General features: G+C 37.4%; 2 protein-coding genes across 7 annotated transcripts in view; one reads left to right on the top strand and one right to left on the bottom strand.

Moving 5' to 3' along the window:
* The window catches only part of LOC107265508 (neo-calmodulin), a 98,606-nt gene that overhangs the window by 4,966 nt on the left and 73,929 nt on the right, over positions 1-19,711 (bottom strand). For 4 of the 6 annotated variants that reach the window (XM_015735029.2, XM_025082785.1, XM_015735025.2 and 1 more), the window contains 2 exons: positions 9,332-9,577; positions 5,551-5,584 (listed from right to left, as the gene is read on the bottom strand). In XM_015735029.2, coding sequence (XP_015590515.1) covers positions 5,551-5,584; positions 9,332-9,577 — 280 coding nt within the window. Of the gene's footprint in view, positions 1-5,550; positions 5,585-5,891; positions 6,055-6,586; positions 7,493-9,331; positions 9,578-19,711 lie in introns of those variants that run through there. The other 2 variants (XM_015735030.2, XM_015735031.2) reach the window with 2 other exon arrangements.
* LOC107265509 (troponin C) lies at positions 13,877-17,083 on the top strand. The gene is made up of 5 exons (XM_015735032.2): positions 13,877-14,001; positions 14,124-14,142; positions 14,533-14,676; positions 15,864-16,112; positions 16,888-17,083. Exons 1-5 carry the CDS (start codon positions 13,999-14,001, stop codon positions 16,914-16,916), a joined length of 444 nt encoding a protein of 147 aa, XP_015590518.1. The 5' UTR covers positions 13,877-13,998; the 3' UTR covers positions 16,917-17,083.

Consider the following 19,711-nt stretch of genomic DNA (forward strand, 5'->3'; position numbering starts at 1 on the left):
GGGGGGGGGGGGTAATACTTCTATAGTAATAAATATAAGTATATCCGTAACCACTTGTTGGGGGACGAATGCCGCCGGGGTGTCCCGAGTGCGGTTGCCATAAATTCGCATGAAGAAAATGGCCAAGGGAGGCCTGTAAATAATAGGGATGGAAAAAGCTGGCGACGATTTGGCAATGGGCAAGCACGAGCGATTCTGAGGGCAGTATATATACACATGTATATACATCCTTGGAATTCGCGGAATCGAGATAACTATTAATCATGGGGTGCATGGGTACATGTTGTTACGGGGAGGAATAGAAGGATGTGGGACAATGGAGCATGAGAGAGATTCGTTCCAATCGTGGCACGTCGCCAGACACAATGCCCTTAAATATATGGCCAATGCATTTTTGCCAATTTTAAATTGCGCGCATTTTCGTTATAGCGTTTCGATATTTTTACATATTTTTAGAAAAATCTACGAGACAAATATTTTCACGTATTTGAATATGCCTTTTGGATACATAAGTTTGGTATATATCTACTAGAAAGATGAAAGAAAATCGGGCGGCTATTTTCAATTGGATATTATATCTCTTCTCTTCTTTTTTTGTTCATAACTTCTATCAATGTTTCACCGATATTCTTATTTTATTGCTCAGAGTTACTGCCCCGGTATTGTGCCTGCTGAATTGTATAGATGGAATTTATTTAAAGGCATGTACCATATACTGTGGAGGTGTATATATGTACTTGTGTATACAGAATAGAAGTAGAAAGAAATATATGAGAGTGTAGTCTCATTCATTGTGAGAGAATATTTTATGTGCACCTACACACATACATATATAATATATATTCATTTTTCAGCAATAGATTAGATTGTAGATTAGATTTTTATTAGTTGTTCTTGCCTTATTAGGCTTAAGAATCTTACAACCATTCAACAATATTAAATTTTCGCTTAACTTAACTTAGCTTCGGTAATGCAATTCCCTACATCCTTTGATTTTTTCACTTAATACTAATGACTCGCTCTATCCCCGTCCCATCACATTCTCCCATAGCTCTATTTGCCCCTTCGTCCTTGCAGTTCTTTCAAATATCCTGCAATATTCGCACAATTTCACCCTTACCGACCCACCCAAAATTTGCATCCATTGCGTTCGGGCGCCCTCTCCTCCATCCAAAATTCCTTTCACCTCCATCCTCAAATCCGCTTTTACTACTCTTTTAAAGTCTTTACATTCCAATATATGCTCAAATTTTTCTTTCTCCGCTGTACACAATCTACATTTAACGTCTCCGTACCCTATGTTCCCCGCCTGTTCCACGTTACCGCACCTAATTCTCGCCCATTGTTCTTTGTCCTTGAGATTCGAATTGTGCTCGTCCGAATATTTCTCATATCCCCTCGCACCTGTCCATTCGCTGTACTCTGGACCGTACCTCGATGCGTCAATTCGATTCCAATCCTCCTGCATCGTTTGATCCTCAGCTGTTTTGCATCCTTGATCCATCCTTATTAAAAGTTCTCGCGGTTCTCTCCCTTCCCTCAGGTCACGCAATGTTTCCCCATCCCCCACTTTTCTTAATGGCATTTCCACTTCCTTCATCCACTTCAATTCCTTCCCATTTTCCCAGTTTCTCAATTCTTCTTTGAGACATATTTTTGACCAACGGTCGTCTTCTATCTTGAGAATTTTTACGAGATAATTTGAAGCTCTCTGCCAGGCTTCCACTTCCGATTTCTGCCTGCCCGTCTCCATCCGTCAAATATACGCCGTTGTGCATTTACTCACACCCAGCATCATCTTTGCGTATCTCCCTACCATTTTTTCAATATTCTGCCTCTCTTTCCTTCCTCAAATATCGGCGTCGTACATAAGAATCGTTCTGACCATCATGTCCATTAGGTATGCTCTTCTTTTTAGGTTTCCTATGTTTGCCCTATGCATATTCCCCCAAACTGCATTAGTAGCGATCTGTGCCTTACCCGCGAGCTTACTAAAGTGCTTCGTGTACGAGTTTTTTACCGTATACGTGAATCGTAAATACTTATAGACATCCACTTCTTCGATTTCACTTCTCCCATATTTCCCAACCTCCCCCTTCTTTCTCCTTCCGCCGTTCTTGAATACAAACACCTTTGTTTTCGTCACATTAACTTGCATCGTGCTAACACCCACAGCATCCCATTCAGCCCTCCGCGTCCTCTGCTACCACAGCCACGTCATCTGCAAACTTCAAAGCGAAGATCTTTGTCCTTCCGACCAGTATACCTCCTTCATTTCTCCTCTTCCATTGTTCATCCAAGTTGTCTTTTTCCAGCAATAACGAAAGTTTATTTTAGTTATATACTGTGACGTGATTTTTCGAATCACGGTCCCAAGGCGGCTCCGGATGCCTTAGTGCAGCGCTCCCCAGAGTGCCCTTTGGATCCAGTTCTCGGCCTCCACGGATTAGCTGTACCAGCTCCGGTGAGGATTCCCAATTTAGTAATTGGTGAAGGGATCTCGATAGACAATTAAGATTCGTTCTGATACGTTCTCGGTTCGTCGCTCTCCGTCTCTCGCACTATTTGCCGAACTCTTACTCCGACCCTCTCTACCTCAAACCTAGCAGCCTGAGCGGCCGTGCATTTCCGTAACCGTCCGCTCCCGTTCGTGTATCCAGTTGCGTTTGCTGATTTTACGCGACCCCAAAGATCAGCACCTACGGTTGCGTTTCTCGATTTTACGCGTCCCCAAAAATGGACAGGATCCGTTAAGCTATCGCCTCGTCTGATAGGTTCCGTCAGAGCTCTCGTTCTTGATGGAGTTGGGCCTGTTCCACCCCAACTCCCAGTTTATACCGGCTCGTCAGTTCCCGGTGAAAAAATAATTGACTGGCGCCCGCCTGGCTTGCGGATGCACGAACGACGGGTGGACGGCCGAAGGTAACGTAGGTTGGTTCTCGAAGATAGTCGTTCTCGCGTGTTTTGCTATCGGTGTCGGATCATAAGGTAAAAGAATTACGTTACAATACATATAATTGAATTTCAAATAAATTAATTTTTATTACTACGCGAAATTCGTTGCTCATTCAAATAAGTAATTAAAAAAATATTTTAAAAAATGGCGAATAAAAAAATTGCATATCTATCAATCGCAATTGCTTCCATTTATGTTTTGTGTAAAATGTTTTATTACTTTTGTTCTTGAAAAATCAAAACTGTGAAGTTCTAACGGTGTACTTGTCCTTAGACTAAAATGCGATAGTCATTTACCATCGAGAATGATTACAGATGATCATTGCAGCATTGCAGATGCACATATACAGGGTTATTCACGAAAAACCTGAAGTTAGTCTGTTCATTTGATTGCTATGGTAGAACCAGCTTCGGGTGGTCTCTTTCTCGCGAATAACCTTATACAGGTTTAATAATTAGTAACTGCTATTTTATTATAATAAGAATTGTTTTTTAAGGGCAGTGAATAATTTATATAATACATGGTACGAGATTTTAGTAACCATCTACGTAAGATCAATCCTCATGAACTTTGACCTTAGATATAGGTACCAAATTTTATGATATTTCAACGCGTTAAAACTCAGCAATACCACTGGACGGTGCCGATTGAAATTTCTAGTGTTTCTGATTGGGAAAGCAGCCAGGAACCCAGTCGGCTGCCATCGTATTTTATTTAATAGACTCCGCTCACATCGTACTACATTACATTGCATACAATATAGTGCGGTAATAGTGCAATACATCATGCTATATGGTGAATCGTTAAAATTTCTACGATAGGCAAATTTCAATTTGAAATATATTCCAAAATTTATGCAATCACCGACGACCACGTGGCTCTTTTAGATTCTGGGCCAGTTTCGGGAGGCCGGTTTTCGCAATCGCTTGAAGTTTGCTTTGGACCAGAAAAAATTCAATGAATCACGCAAAGAGAGAGTGACGGCTTGACGTGGTGGAATTCGCAAGTTGTCAGTCGTTCGAATACGAGAAACGGAAATGTCCGCGCGTGGGTGGAAATCCGGCCTCTTTGAAATTCACTATTTTGTTTAAGGATCGATAAGAAGATACGCTTTTTCTGTTTACATCACGTTGAGAATCCGCTTTAGTCGGATGAATTTATTTTTCGATCTAATCGTGATATTGTGTGTCGACACTTTGTTATGTCTATCTTTTTGTATATACAAAGTTGCCGTTGCAAATTCGTCTTTCAACTTTCAGTCGTCTGCACTTCGTTCTCAGTCGCCGTTGCTGCTTGTTTTTCAAGTGGCGGGTGTTTTTCTTAAAGTGCAAAAATATCACGCAAATCAAGTGATTTTCTTAAGTGCAGTTGTATGCAAAATTCGAACTTTCATGCAACAATTCAAAATTGGTATACGGTGTTTTTGTTTTCGTAAGCGTTTCAAAAAGTCGTTTGATATGATTAATTGTGGCTCCTTCGTACGTGATCTTCTTTTACCATTCATCCCCCACTATCCTCACCTTCTATCATCAAGTGCTAATAAAAGTTCAATTGACATTAACAAATCGGTAAATCGCGTATCGACTAGTCTTGTAGCTCGAGGGAAAAAATTCTGAATAGTATGAAGCGCGTGTCGTGAATACCGTATAAGATGCCATTGGCATAAAATTTGTTTACCGTGAGAAAATTTCAAGTAACTTTCGCAGTACAGCTATTCTCAAAAGATACATATCTATTTCTACTTTTGATGGAATTTTTAATAATAGTCGGTTCTTATACACGTGGATGTTAATATCCACGTATACCTATGTAATATCATAGTATATAGGTTATGTATGTGTATGCTCGTTTTTAAACTCTTTATAAAATACAATGAAAGCTCGTTTTAATTTTGATTCTCGAAATTTCGAGTAGTCGCGTTTGCTCATTAGTCAGACTAACGAAGTAGGGAAAAGCCGTAACATAGGCGTCTCAGATATTATTAGCGAGAGTTTTGGGTTCCAATGAAAGGATATTAGATATACATAGTAATAGTATGTACGTAACAAGAGTCAAATTTTGTTGACGGCACTGTACCACAAATTAGTAGACGCTTTGGTCTGCATCCATGTGGAATTAGAGTTGGGATAGAATTTAGGTTGTTGGCCAAGGATATATTAGACATTTATAATTCTAATTAGACTTCTGATAGATTAGTCTTCATTTTTTTTAATAATTTGAAAATTAACAACTTTTAGCAAAACTTTGCTTTGGAAATCTCTTGCTTGTTATCGTCATTACTATACATTAATTTAAAAAGGGATCATGGACATTATATATATTAAAGATAAATTACAAAATATATTTCAGGGATGTAAAACCTGCATCAAAACTGTATAGCACATCTATAAAACAATTTCCGTTCGTTGATTCACAGAGATACTGAGTTTCCATACTCAACCACGCGTGTACATAATGATTCGTACATATATCCATATGGCAAGAAGAAAAAAAACGTAAAACAAAGGATGGGTGTATGGCAAATGTTAGAATAAATGGCTACAAGGATTTTTGATTATTAATAAAAAAAAACTTCTAAAAAATGATCAACTTACCCGCAACTTGATCCTCCGTGAGACCATATTCAGACTGAAAGAAGATAAAATAAATTATGTCTCTTGGTTATCACACCAAACATGAATGCAATATAAAAATGTTGTTTTTGTCATGTAGTACACTGCAAAAACGATGCACTTGTAGATGAGAGTTATAGCAATTATCATATTCGATAGAATTAATTGGAACGGCACCAGTAGCACTTTTATTCATAAATTATACGGTCTTCGATATCGAGACGCTGAATATTTAGTGTGTATAGTATTGTATATGCAATTAGATTATAATTGCACGTAATTAATTATAATTACGTTCCCGATATGCGCTAAGATAAACTCACGGAGAGGTTGCGTATATGAAAGTCGATTTGATTGGTGAGCCGCCGAAGTTTGCAATACTCGTGAGTGTACCTCTTATGATCGGCCATTATAGCGTTAGGCCACTAGGGATGAAAACACCACTGAAAGTAAGAATTGCCAGGTCTAACTAGCAGTAGGTGAGCCAGTAGGCTGGTGGGCTAGAATCTGGCCAATTGCCTACCACGAAGAGGTCACTTCCCGTATTATTAATAATGTCTGGCGCGATATTAGCAACGATGAGAGCGTCGTCCGCGTTCGATAAATAACGATGTACAAGCATGAAAAAAAAATAGGAAAACTGAATTGGTGAAAAAGAGAGACGAAGTGATGACGTGAAAATAAAAGTAAAGAAGAGAACAACGAAAAGAATGAAGAAATTTAATAGCACCACCTACTTCCGGCTTGCTATAAATAAGCTGACAGATGTGAGGTCCGACGTTTACAGGTTTCACGAGCGCAAATCGGCCACAAGACAAAATTTTCCATTTTATAGCAGACTAATAAAGGCAAAATACTCGGTCTCATATTAGTGTTTACGTAATTTAGGTGGTAAAATTTATAATAAAGTTTTAAGAGAATTTAAGTCACAGGTTGAATTGGTTACTATCGTTTCGTTTTGATGTTTCATCTATAAAATAATATTTGTTTGACTACCCACGATCTACGGATCACTTACGCTGATCTGTCTGATTTGGCCATCGATCTTGCTGGTAAGTCTTCTCAATCTTCCGTACTCGTGCGTGTACTTCTTTTCCGTGCACGTGCCTTCCGCCATTTTCAAATTAAAAACTCCCGCGAAAAATCTAGAGACTTTTCCAGTAGGTAGACAACACACTGATAATATGTTAATCAAGTTTGTTCCGTATCGTAATAAAATTCTATCAGCGCAATACTTGAGGCAAATTACACAGTTGAGCCGCTGAAGGCGAAGTCGCCGGAATCTTTTATCGCGCTAGCCAAAGGTAATACTCGTAGACTCGTGAACGGTTGAGCGTCCGATATTTTGTCTAGAGTAAAATCAATGTTTATCTTCCGTCGGCCGTAATTCGGGATTAAATATTTAAATAAGAATCTGGGAGATTCTATTTGGGAGCGGCGTACCGTCGTACGTAGTGTCGGTGGAAAGTGACAAAAACGTAAAAAGTTCAAAGTCACAAAGATAAAACGGAAAAGCCAGGTGCAAAACAGTGACGAAAATAGAGAGGTTAGATCCAATTAGAGGAATAAAATTCACGTTTGTCAACCGCCACTGTACTCCATATCACTTGTCATAATTCGTCACAGAGCTCTTCTTTACGTTAAACTCGAAAATGATAAAGATGCCTGTCTTCGTGTAGCCTTCGGCTGTTTTTAAACTGGGCCGAGCGACGCGATTGGTCGGCACTCGCGCAGCTTTGTGTCCCTGTCGTTATACATGTCGATTCACACTGGCAAATACCAAATGGTCACTTTCACGCGAAGCTTCTCTGTCTATGTCTTTTTCTATTCGTATATTCGGTGTGCAGATGCCTTAATACGCTGCTTGGTTGTCTCCTCGTGTTTTTATACACACCGAGTGTAGTGTGTTCTGTGATTCTGTAGCTCTCAACACAAATTTTGGACTTAGTTCAACAATGTGCATATATGTGTAACTATATATACTTCTACTGCGTATGTAATTATTAAAAAAGTTTCTTCCGTCTATTTACTGCTCGCATGATGAATAATATGCCAATTACGTATTACATATAGGATTATTCAGGAGTATTGCATCAATTTAAGTTAGCTTCTCTATTTAATTTCTATGGTACAACCACTTTCAGGTGGTACAATACACTTGAATAACTAGTAAATATGATACCCATATTCATTTGATAAGTTAATTACACAGTTCGATATTGGTTCTTTGATATTTTTGGAATTCTATTTATCTATGCTTATTAAAATTTAAAAAATTTACAATATTAGGATGAAATTCCTACTAGAGGGGAATGAAGATCAAAAGCTTTGGGAAGAATTAAGATGTCGCCACTTTTCATGGATGAAGTAGCTCTCGTTATTATCGACGGCACTAGATATCATGTATTCGTAGGGAGCATCCCAGTTTCACACAGCGAACTCCACCCGGAATAACTGTACACGCAAAACTATAGACGATTAGCTCTACACGTTTACCTATACATGGACTACATCGAATAAGAGGAGATTACCATTTCTTCGGCCTCTTGATTTAACAATTGTTTATGGTTGTATTTCTTACGAGGAATAAAATAGCGTGTGAGGTTCATTGCTCTAACTGCTATAGTTTCTCGAAATATGACGTGTTACATTTAGAAATAAACAATATGAATTTTTAAATAATACTTCGATTTCCAAAGCGCCAGTTAGTTTGACGGTTTTTCTTGTTATTATCTTTGAATTTGAAAAGAATGGTGCAATAATTATTATATTAGTACGTTTAGTTTAGAAACTTTGGCAAAAATGGAGCAATAATAATTCAGGGTATTGCATTATTATTGATACTGATGGTGTTTTAGTTAAAAAGAATCGTTCGACACAATATTGTAATGCTGGGATAAGCCCCGCCAGCGATATGTAGGGGCCAAACTACTGTTGATCATTTGCTTGGGTATCAGTTGTTTTAGGATCAATTGAAACCACTACTGTGAATTTCCAGCTGAAAGATTTCATGTCGCGGGAATTGGAGTAGTTAGTGTAATGAGCTTCATACACTATTTGGTTTCTCCTAAAAATAAAAACACAGACAAATTTCAAGTTAAGGAGCCAAAGAAATCATAATATCCCCTTATTCCATGTAGAGTTGGGCCATGTAAAACTGGATCCCACACATTTTCGTAAGAACGTTCCGTGACGGCCCCTTTTCTTACGTTTGACGCGAAACGATAGAGCGCACGCGAGGTATATGACGTTCCTGCATGGGTTTTCAACGTGAAATATTAATTAGCTTAATTAAGGGAGTGCCTCCGACATAATTAAGCTCGTTAGACTCACGTGTCGTGACTAGAGACGACCAGGCACCGATATTCATTCATAAATCATAAACGTTTACGTGCTCGCACCGTCATTTGCTTCGGCACGCGCAAGAATAGTCGTTATGAACTTTCATTAGGATTTGCAGAGAGTTTCCTTATCGACGAACCAGTAGTACCATACAGTACCTACGTTTAACCGTCTTGCTAAAACTTTTTTTATACCGTATTACCGCCTTCATCTGGATAAATTAATTTCTAATTTTTAATTTCAGCATAATATACACATAGAACAGAATTAGGTGAATTACTACATATAGTAAATAGAATTAGGTGAATTATAATTTTGTCATATGGAATCTGGACAGTTTTTAATTTTGCTATTTTATCATGTTTAAACATACTGTTTTATACTGATGTTCAACTTGTATTTTGATTACCTAATTACTCACCAAATTGATGGTAACAATTAAGTCGTACTGCTGACGCTGTCCCTTCTTCTTATTCTTTCCAGTCTTTACGGATGCTGCCTTAGGTGTGACTTTAACTTGTCCTTTTTGAGCAGTTGGCTTCTGCGCCGGTTTCGTAGCAGTTTTCGCTCCTGCCACGGCTTTCTGTCCTCCGGTTAATGGGGCTTTCTGTCCCGAAGTGCCTTTCTGATTCACGTGTCCCACTCCGTCCGCTGGTTTGTTGCGAGCCTGCGCAGAGTATTGAACTACATTAGAATCGGATTTTTCATGATTTTGGCCCTTTTCACGTGCTCGTGCTCACTACGACTTTCTAAGCAAGACCAAACAAGTCTTTGGACTTAATTATGTTATTATAATTAATCACTTTAATATTCTGTTAAGAACTTTTGTCACTTTATACATAATAAGTATGTATAGGTATACTGGTTCGGAGGTCGTTTTATGTAGATAGAGATTTTGAATCTTCCACGAGACTTCAAAATTTTTACTTCTTTTCACTTTAATAAATGGCTTAAGGGGGAGTCGATGACTAATCTGATTAAAATGATGATTTACAAATTCCATTTTGTACATGTCAATTTATACATAGTTACTATTCATTTTCTTTTTTCCTGGAAATGGAATACATTTTGTAAAAGACTTTTGAAGTATTACCATAATCGCGATAAAGCCTTCTTAAAATAATTCTGGATGAAAATTCGAGAGAAATAAAGGAACAAGATTCTTGAAAAATATACTTGCTTAGTATAAAGACCTTCCGATTTTTTTTAAAACCACTCGTTACACACTTCTTATGTAATTATTTAAACACCCAATACTTCATACTACTTTACATTTTACCTGGTTTTATTCAGCCCTGCTCAGCGTACGCCTAGAATATCAAGTTTCCTCGTGTTTCAAAAAAAATGTCGATTACTTCACAGTAACCCGCACAAAAATAATTTATAAATAATTATATGTTGGATATAAGTCGAATATATATCAAATTCAACATATATGTACAGTGAATGTAATTTCAAATATATTTCACATATATATTTACACATATAAATTGATGCATATATGCGATAAATATTTGTAGCCTATATATTAAATATACAGGGTGTCCCAAAATTACCTGACCAACGGGGTATGGTGGTGTTCGGGAGGCACCACTGATCACGAAAATGACCTTCCTTTTTTCCGGAAGGTCATAGTTTTTAAATAGGAGCAGGTCAAAGTTGACCAATCAAAGCGAGGTGTCAAGAGAAACGTTTGCACCTACGAACTCTGAGTTTTCGTCCCTCGCTTTTGTTTCTCGGTGGCTTGTTTCTTGTTTCTTGTTTCCAATAGGCATATCTTCAGCTGACGTCATCCTGCACGAAACCACCGAGAAACAAAAGCGAGGGAAGAAAACTCAGAGTTCACTCAGGTGCCTACGTTTCTCTTGACGCCTCCCTCTGATTGGTCAACTTTGACCTGCTCCCATTTAAAAACTATGACCTTCCGGAGAAAAAGAAGGTCATTTTCGTGATCAGTGGTGCCTCCCGAACACCGCCATACCCCGTTGGTCAGGTAATTTCGGAACACCCTGTATATTTAATATATATGTCGGCTCATATATCGATCAATGTATATGTTCACATTTTGGTTTATATATAACATACTTAAATACAATATATATTACATATATTTATGTATATGTACTATATTTATACCAATATTGATTCGTATAATCATTTCACATTTAATCCCATTGTGTTTAATATAAATAATTAATTGTATTCTGTTTTGTCGTTTCTGTGTATATGTACCGGTCCATAATGCACGCATACGTATATGCATATATATTGTATCTTATATTCACAGTAGAATATGTACACTCATATAAACAAATTTATTTGGCATATAATTTGTATATAGTTATTGTACAAATAATGTACATTTTTACATACAAATTAAATGTATATCACATATAAACGTGAACATATGTGTCGACATATATTTTCAATTACATGTAATATATAAAATATTTTCGTGTAGGAACTAGCCGTTTTCTCGCGGCAAAATGAAATTAAAAAAAGACATTCAGAAAAATTTGAAACTAATCACTGCAGGTGAATGGAGATTAAAAATTAATTTTCACTTTGATATATTGACTACTCAACATCCTAATGATTTTCTTAGCAGACTCACATGTATCCAGAACAAATTCTTTGGAATATGTAAAAACGGGTCTTGTTTACGACTGGAACGTGAAACTGGGCCAACGTCGATCGGAACTCGATTTCGAAGTTTCAAAGCTGAGGAGGAATTCCAACTGGGGAAACTGCACTTGCTACTACGTGTTATACTACATCATTTTATATACATATGTATTAGGTTAGGTTAGGTAGAACGTCGGAGAAGCGAATAGCAGTACCAGCACCAGCAGATAATAAGTCCTGGTTGATTTCTCGAAGCACGAACTTACTTTTTGGAATTTATTTTTCGTGTACTAAACCGTGGTGACGCCGTCGGGATTCCTTTGATTTACCGGTGGAAGTCGCATTTGCTGGCCCGTGATCAAAATTCATTTTTACGCAATATCGCGGAGAGCATAGGCACCGCCTAACCTAACCTATGACAAGTAACAATCTAACCTCACTTAAAACTGAAACTACCAGAGACTCTATATATAAGTTAATCTAGGATTTTTCACTTGGGTTATTCAGGTATAACTGGAGAAATAGTGCTCTGGATTATTTGAAGTTTTTAATCACGCGATATGAAAATATGAGCAGTGGGCAAACTGAGTCGCTATTGTTGAAATTCTAATAATAATAGGTCTTGTAACAATAGTAGGAATCTTTTTTTTCACTGTGGTCATCGTGTGTCTTTGATGAGTTTTATTGCTTCGAAGGACGTTGTGATTTTTACAAATTATTCAAATTTAGCAATTTTCAACTTTGCAACGTGACCGATTATAGATCATTTTTGACTGATTGTATCAATCACTCAGCGACCAGTTGTAAATATTATTTCAACTCAGCCTGAAATCCTCTGGATAACGACGATAAGCAGGAACGTAATTAAATGAAAACGCCCGTGGACCGGCGCCGGGACGAGCTGACTCATGAAACTGGGTTAATTGAGACGGAATAAATTGCTGCTTGTAAAAACGATTCAGGATCCAGGATCGCTGAGAGGGATCCCAACTTCGTTCTGTTCAATACGCTAAATGTCTAATGGCGGACAGGATATATGAGGTTTCAGACAGTTCGCGGTAAGAAATGTAAAACTTTTTAAATAAATACGTCACGATCTAAATAAGTCACATTGACGTGAAATCATGGTAGAAAATGATATATTTTATTTTACGATAATGTAAATTTTGAAAAAAAATATCATTACAATAAATAATTTTTAACAAATTGTATGGTCCTCGTCCTTTTTATTGTTTTTATAACACACAATGACGGGACTGTATCGAAATGTAAATTTTTGTTGAATCTAAAAATTTCGCGGTACAAACAGACAATCGGTATTCCAAAAATAACCTGGTTTATTGGAATAATAATTCATGGGGAGTCGGCAGACTTAGGCGTCCCAACGTACGAGACCGGCGAGATAATTATAGTCCCCTTGTCCCATCTACTTACCGCTCCGCTCTCCAATACTATTGAAACACCCTATGTGTTCCTTTTTATGCTTCACAGACACGTGATTCCACCCCCGCGAGCGCCGTCGCATTCTCGAAATACCGTTAGTGCAACCAGACAAAAAAATAAAATCAGTCACTCTTAAGTCGATTTGATAGAAGCCATCTTGAAAATACTCTTAAACAATGTTTTGTTCTTGACAGATCACAAGCATCACTGCCGAAAATATTATGATAAAAGAATTAATTGTAATTAAATATGTTGTTTTGATTTATAACTAATACAGGACTATTTATTGAAATAAAACTTTTAAATCTCAATCGCGATTCGAAAGCAAGTCTTTTTTTTAATTAGGAAGTAAAGTAAAATATAAATTTTCAAAATACTCAATATTTCATTTTTCGTTATTTGTTACTTGCTATGCTGTAGCCTTATGGCGGACCAAATGAATTTATTTATATCTTCAACTCTGTATATGTATATAGCAAAATCAAAGTTGACGATATTATATTTCGCAGTAGCGTGTTTTGGTATCTGGAACCGATAAAAGAAATCTCATTCGTTCCGGATACGAGGGCGGAGTCATGTGGAAAGCAGCAGTATCATAGTCCTGAACGGTTTGAAATAGCCGTCTGCCCCTTCTTTCGAACACGCTGTCTAAAAACTACTATATTCCCCTAACATATAACGTAGATATAGGGAACGAGAGTGTTTTCCTACCGATTCCTATGGAGACCCTATGTTATTTTACTCGCTATAGTTTTACAGATATTCAGAAAGGATTATACGATTGGATAGTGGAGCGACGGTCGTACGACTCGTATAGATTATAGTCAAGGATTACTTTACGAAAATCAGCGCTTAGAGGGATACTTTTGGAGAAGTGGTGGGGGGTTGGGGGGGGGGTGCCATGAGAGAGTGGAGAGGGGGAAAAAGATTCTTCAGAAACTTATAAAAGTTACCTGCCACGGCTGGAATGACTAGTGGAAGACACTCGCAGTTCTAAGTGCCAAGTACCGGAGTAACAGAATGGTTTGTTTTATTTTTTACTCTTTTACTTTTTTAACGTGAATCCTACAGTGCTTTATTTCATTAAATAAAACAGCAGTACAGTTAGACTTTTACAACTGTCTTATTTCTGTTTCTTTTTTCAGGACGAGGAACAAGTTCAGAGTAAGTATAAGACTATTGATGACAATTATCGGTGATTTGAAATTCTTATTTGATTTATCAATTTATCGATTGGAAATTGGTAAGAAAAGCTAGAAAAAATGTATACCTTGTAATTGATAAATTTCTTTTTTTTTTTACGGTATACTGTATACATATATTTATCAGTATATGTTACATATCATTGTGGTTATATTAGACACTGTATATAAAGGATATTTAGTCAAATCTTATGAAAGAAATTATTGGCAAAGTAATATTTAATTTAATTTATGGGTATTAATATTACATAATCCTAACCCCTAAATAATCTGACGGTAGTCACATTTTTAAAAGTTTGAGGTCCATGTTATTGTGATTACGTGTATGTTTTCTATGGATTTTTATTTTCAGTGCTCAGACGAGCATTCTCCATGTTCGATTCGACAAAATCGGGTAAGATCGAGAAAGAGAAGGTCAGGACAATTCTGAACACTCTTGGTCACGCTTTTGACGATCACGAGCTTGAAGTTCTGCTCGAACAGGAAGATGAAGACGGTATGAATATATGTATGGATATAAATGTTTTCTAAATAATTATTTTCCCCTTTCAATCCTCTGTTTTCATTTGACTTCTTGCTTGCCTGGCCTACCTAACTGTCATTGTCGAGGGGTAAGCCGATCGATCCTTCGATTGGCAAACTTTGTGAAATAATTCAGGAGAGAACAGCGAAATGACTATAGTCTAGAAAATGTACGTAGGCAATAATGGTTATGAAAAAAATACGGATAAAAATGTCCAAAACTTCTATCATTGATATCAGCAACGTATTTTTGAGGCAAATTCGAAAGATTGCTAATCCTAGTCATAGTGACGTTATTATCGGTCGAGGTGCAAAATTCCAAAGGAAAAATTGGTTTGCAGTCACGATATTACGAAGATATCGCCGACTTTATGCTGGCAGTTGTAAATGCTCCGGTTTCTGACGTATTGCGAAAAGAGTTGGGTCGACTTTGTGCATTCACTCTTCTCAAAAGCTTTATCAGGAGTCTTGTCAGTAGCCGTTGGAGCTTTTCTTTACGAACTGACTTTTGAGTATTTTCGTTTTTCTTAGTGAGTCTGTGTATTTCGTCTCACAGGACTGCCCTAGACTGATGACGGTTCTGAACAAAATGGATGCTACGTGAGCTAACCCTTAGTTACTATTATTATTGTTCCTCTTGGTAGATTCCGCTTATGCTACCGTTATTATCAAAAGACACAAAGATTTTGTTTTTGATCTTTTAAAATTTATCTTAAAACCTCTTCACTTGTAATAAATATCTTTTGGATTTTTAAATTATTTTTTTTAAATAGTTGATAATAAGCAACATTGACCATTGAGTCTTTTGAAATTTTTTAAATAAAATGTAGAATGCTCTTTTAAAAATATATATATGTCAATGTGATGTGCAAAGGGTTGTTTAATGTGTGTATTATCGTTAGATGATGCTGTTATATGTAAAATGGACTAATACGCAAACTGTCTGTCCTTTCCCTGTCAACTCAAACAATTACTCAAAAGCCGTAATGCAAATATTCCTGAGTTCTAATCCTAAATAAATTATAATCCAATAACCCTTGCGGTACTCAATACTCAACAATATCCTTATTCCCATAAGCGATGTAATAAACGACCCTTCCTCAATGTAACCCAAACTTCTAAAATAAATTGAGAATTAGCATACTTCATTTCCATAAACAGGAAGTGGACGTCTGAATTTCGACTCGTTTTACCGCGTCGCCAGTCACTTCCAGGAGGAAGACGACGAAGCCCTGCAGAAGGAACTCAAAGAGGCCTTCAGGCTCTATGACAAAGAAGGCAATGGCTACATCCCAACCAGTTCCCTACGTGAGATCTTGGCCGCTCTTGATGATCAAATCACACCTGATCAGATGGACGGTATGATTGCTGAGATCGATACCGACGGTTCTGGAACAGTTGACTTCGACGGTAAAAAAAATTTATTAAAAAAACTTTCTTAGCATATTACACTCATTTACCCCACATTATGATATCTACGTTATTTTCTTATATAAATTATCCTCTACGACAAAAGCTCTCGATTACGCTGATATACGCAATGAAATGAGTTCGCGTAGAGATTTAATTATGACTGGCTTTGTGTCGTCGGAGGCCTTTGAAAAGGCTTGATTAAACCTGGACATCTTAATATTGGCTCCCCCACTTCAAGGGATACGTCTATTCAAAAGAGACGAGCCACTTATATACCTATTGCTCGTCTTCGCGAAGATCCCCCACCCTCTCCTAAGATGAAGGCTCTTTCATATATAGATATGGTCGGCCATACTTTCATCTTCGCGGATCGATCGGTTCTGAAATTATAAACTGTCGTATGTTTAGTACCAATACATTGCGGTCGTCATTGTCGACTGTACCTTGCGTTTCTGAACCCATGATCTTTTGTAAGACTTCTTAAGAGAAATTGGATTAGAAATGCTTTCACGAGAAAGTAATTTTGTAATGCGATTTTCTCCAAATATTGTATTTCCGTACTTGGCTTTTTTCGCTCATTTTTTACACGTCTGCGCAAAGAAATTTCATAATTATTACTTAATTTAGAGCAGAGTTCAGAAAGTGGAACTTTTTACGAATATTACAGTCAATTGTCGCTTATACAGTATACACTTGTTATGTACGATATAGACACACAGTGTGCATGGATGCGTAATTTAAAAATGGAATGCTCGTTTTCTTCTGTTTACAGAGTTCATGGAAATGATGACTGGCGACTAAATGCAGCAGTCATGGGATACTCAGAATATTAAGGATGATTTCAAAAATATACGCCAGCGACCACATATTCATATGATCCTTGTATCCTGTATCAACACAATGTATCGTGTATTCAAAAACAATGAAGTCAGGACAATAAATTATTACCAGTTTCTATAATACGTAAATTCACGAAGTATATTATACATAATATATAATTTTCATTTTTCTGTCCATTACGGGTGGTTAGGAAAAAGAATTATGTTCTTTTTCCATGAAATCATGCAATATTTTCATCAAGGCGAAAGACTCGTTTGACTAATGAGCATCCTATTTGCACTTTGGCTGCACCGCAATGTTTTTTTTTTTGAGTTTTCAAGTCTCTTTTTCTGGTTTTATTCTTTTTCCATCAGACTCAAATAACCGTCAGCTGTAGCAACCTCTCTTTGTTTATCTTAAACGATATAGGAAAAGTTGATAGGGAGTGAATCCACCCTATAAAAATGACATTTAAATATTCATCGTCAGGGATGTAGGCAGAGGCCAGGTAACTTTGTAACCCCCTGTGACATCTACTCACATACCCTACCTTTCCACCATAAAATTTCCGAGGGGTGCGAAAAGCTTAGCATGTATAGCGAACGAGTAGGCCAATGGGGGCGGGTGTGAGTGTAGGTAGAAATGCAAGCGACGGTATTCGAGGGTTTGAGGGCTAATGGCCTGTCTACTCGTCGCTCTGCTCCGCTTACGTTGGCTATGCTCGCGCAAGCAAATTACGAACCCACCATCGCTCACCTAAACTCCATTATGCCACCGAGGGGGTGGTTTGTTTTTCCATTGCATCGCAAACTGCCGTTGGCTTTCCTGTCCGTCATTTACGTGTACCGTGTGACGCAATAAAAAGAGATTACGACACGGATCAAAGATTCTCACGTGACTAGATACTATTTTTAGAGATAACTAAGGACGTTGCTATTTTTACAATAACAAAGAACCAATTGTAGTCAAGTTATTAAAAAATCAATAAAATATTACCGACCGTTAGTGGTCTGTTATTTTTACTAAACAAAATTCATAACTGTTATTTTTCAAACAATTCGTCATTCTATCGATCCCCATATGTATGTATCTATGAATTTAAAAATAATGTTGATGTCCACTAAACTGAAATTTCGTCTAATTTTTTTCCTTGTAAATTCTTTTTTTTTTTAATACAACGCTAGAAGATTGTGAGGTACCGAGTGGCAGGGGATGTGGAGTATGATGGAACGTTATTAGAGAATCAGCAGGACGAGGTGTTCGTTATGGTACAAGAGGCATACTCGAATTCAGTGCAAGTTGTACCTAAATCCTTTAAGACGCGATATGGACCAAAGGACGTCGGAGCTTGGAGGTTAATGGGCTACTGGTATAAGATCCCGATCTGTGGTTTAAGCGCTGGAGAAATTAATTGGGCTTGTATCGGATATCCATACCTATATGGTAAAGCAGCAAGTGCCATTCGCTCGATATATACGTATCCACTTGCTGTCAGAGGAGAACCCGAGCAGGCATCGCAGTTTACAGTTTATATACGGGAGCCGTAAATCAGCTGAAATTATCGGTCGCGTATAGTGGACTCCAGTTTATCCGAAATAAACGGGCCAAATCCTTCCGGGTAATAGATTTCTCGAATAACGGATTGCATCACGTAAAATGGTATAAACGACGGAAAGTATATCACTTATTGGTTTCCATTTTAACATTTATATATAAATTGGCTCGTTAAATGTTTTATCCAAATTTTGATTGTCCTCGGTATAAAAATTCATTACAGCCTTGACCGCTATATACTTTTATATTTAGGAATAATGTTAATCAGGTTTTATGATATTATCTAATTAAAAAAAAAACCACTAATTGAATTCACCTCATTTATTTTATATTATATTTTTCTTTCAAGCTTCAAAAAATTAATTATTAGCTTACACGCCCATGCATACATATAGTGTTGCTTGGAGTGTACACGATTTCATCCCGTTACAACCCTTAAATTATTGGGCAGTTTATTTCGACCAGTAAACATCTTATACGCGTATCCTCGTAGCCATGCAGACTCGCGCTAAGCAGTTTTATTGGCGCCTCACTGCGAAGCGCTTGTGACCGCCCACAAAATCTTCTTTAAGTGTTTGCGACGGGACCCAGAAACCGCTTTGGGAAGGATCAATAAGGGGTGCCGCCGCTGCAACTACCCTTGAAAGGTACCGTCAAGCAGATGATGAGAAATGCAACAACGCGGCTGAGCCCAGGAAAACTTTATCGCGTATTTATGGCAATAGGGGTGTGGTGTCTTTCAAGACAATACAGACATATTGTAATATAGACGTCTTGAAAAATCTGAGGGACGAAGAAATAGTCAAAAACGTCTGCCACGAAACTCGCGAATTCAGAGTACACTTCATCCCCGAATTTGACGAACCGAAAAACATTTAAAAAAAGTACCAAAGAAACATATTTTCAAACATTTCCCCTTTTTCGAATCGCCAGACGGTTTTACATATTATTTATACGATTATTGATGTGACCTGATTCGCGAACACACATGATGAAATATCAAGTTGCCATTTGATAAAACTCGAGATACAATTCAATACGATTCCCATTGTGCCTTGTTTCCGAGTAGCGAAGGTGGCGGTAGTGACGAGGATGTTAGATATATAGCTATTCGACGAGAAGAAAAGGAAGAAAAAGAAAAAGTGGAAGCAGCGACACGAAAAGACAGATAAAAAAAGCTGTATAAAGGACAAAGATTTGTGAGAAGAATGTGAATAGTTGAC

The sequence above is a fragment of the Cephus cinctus genome, unplaced genomic scaffold (genome assembly GCF_000341935.2).
Source record: "Cephus cinctus unplaced genomic scaffold, Ccin1 Ccin1_scaffold0227, whole genome shotgun sequence".
Classification (NCBI taxonomy): domain Eukaryota; kingdom Metazoa; phylum Arthropoda; class Insecta; order Hymenoptera; family Cephidae; genus Cephus; species Cephus cinctus.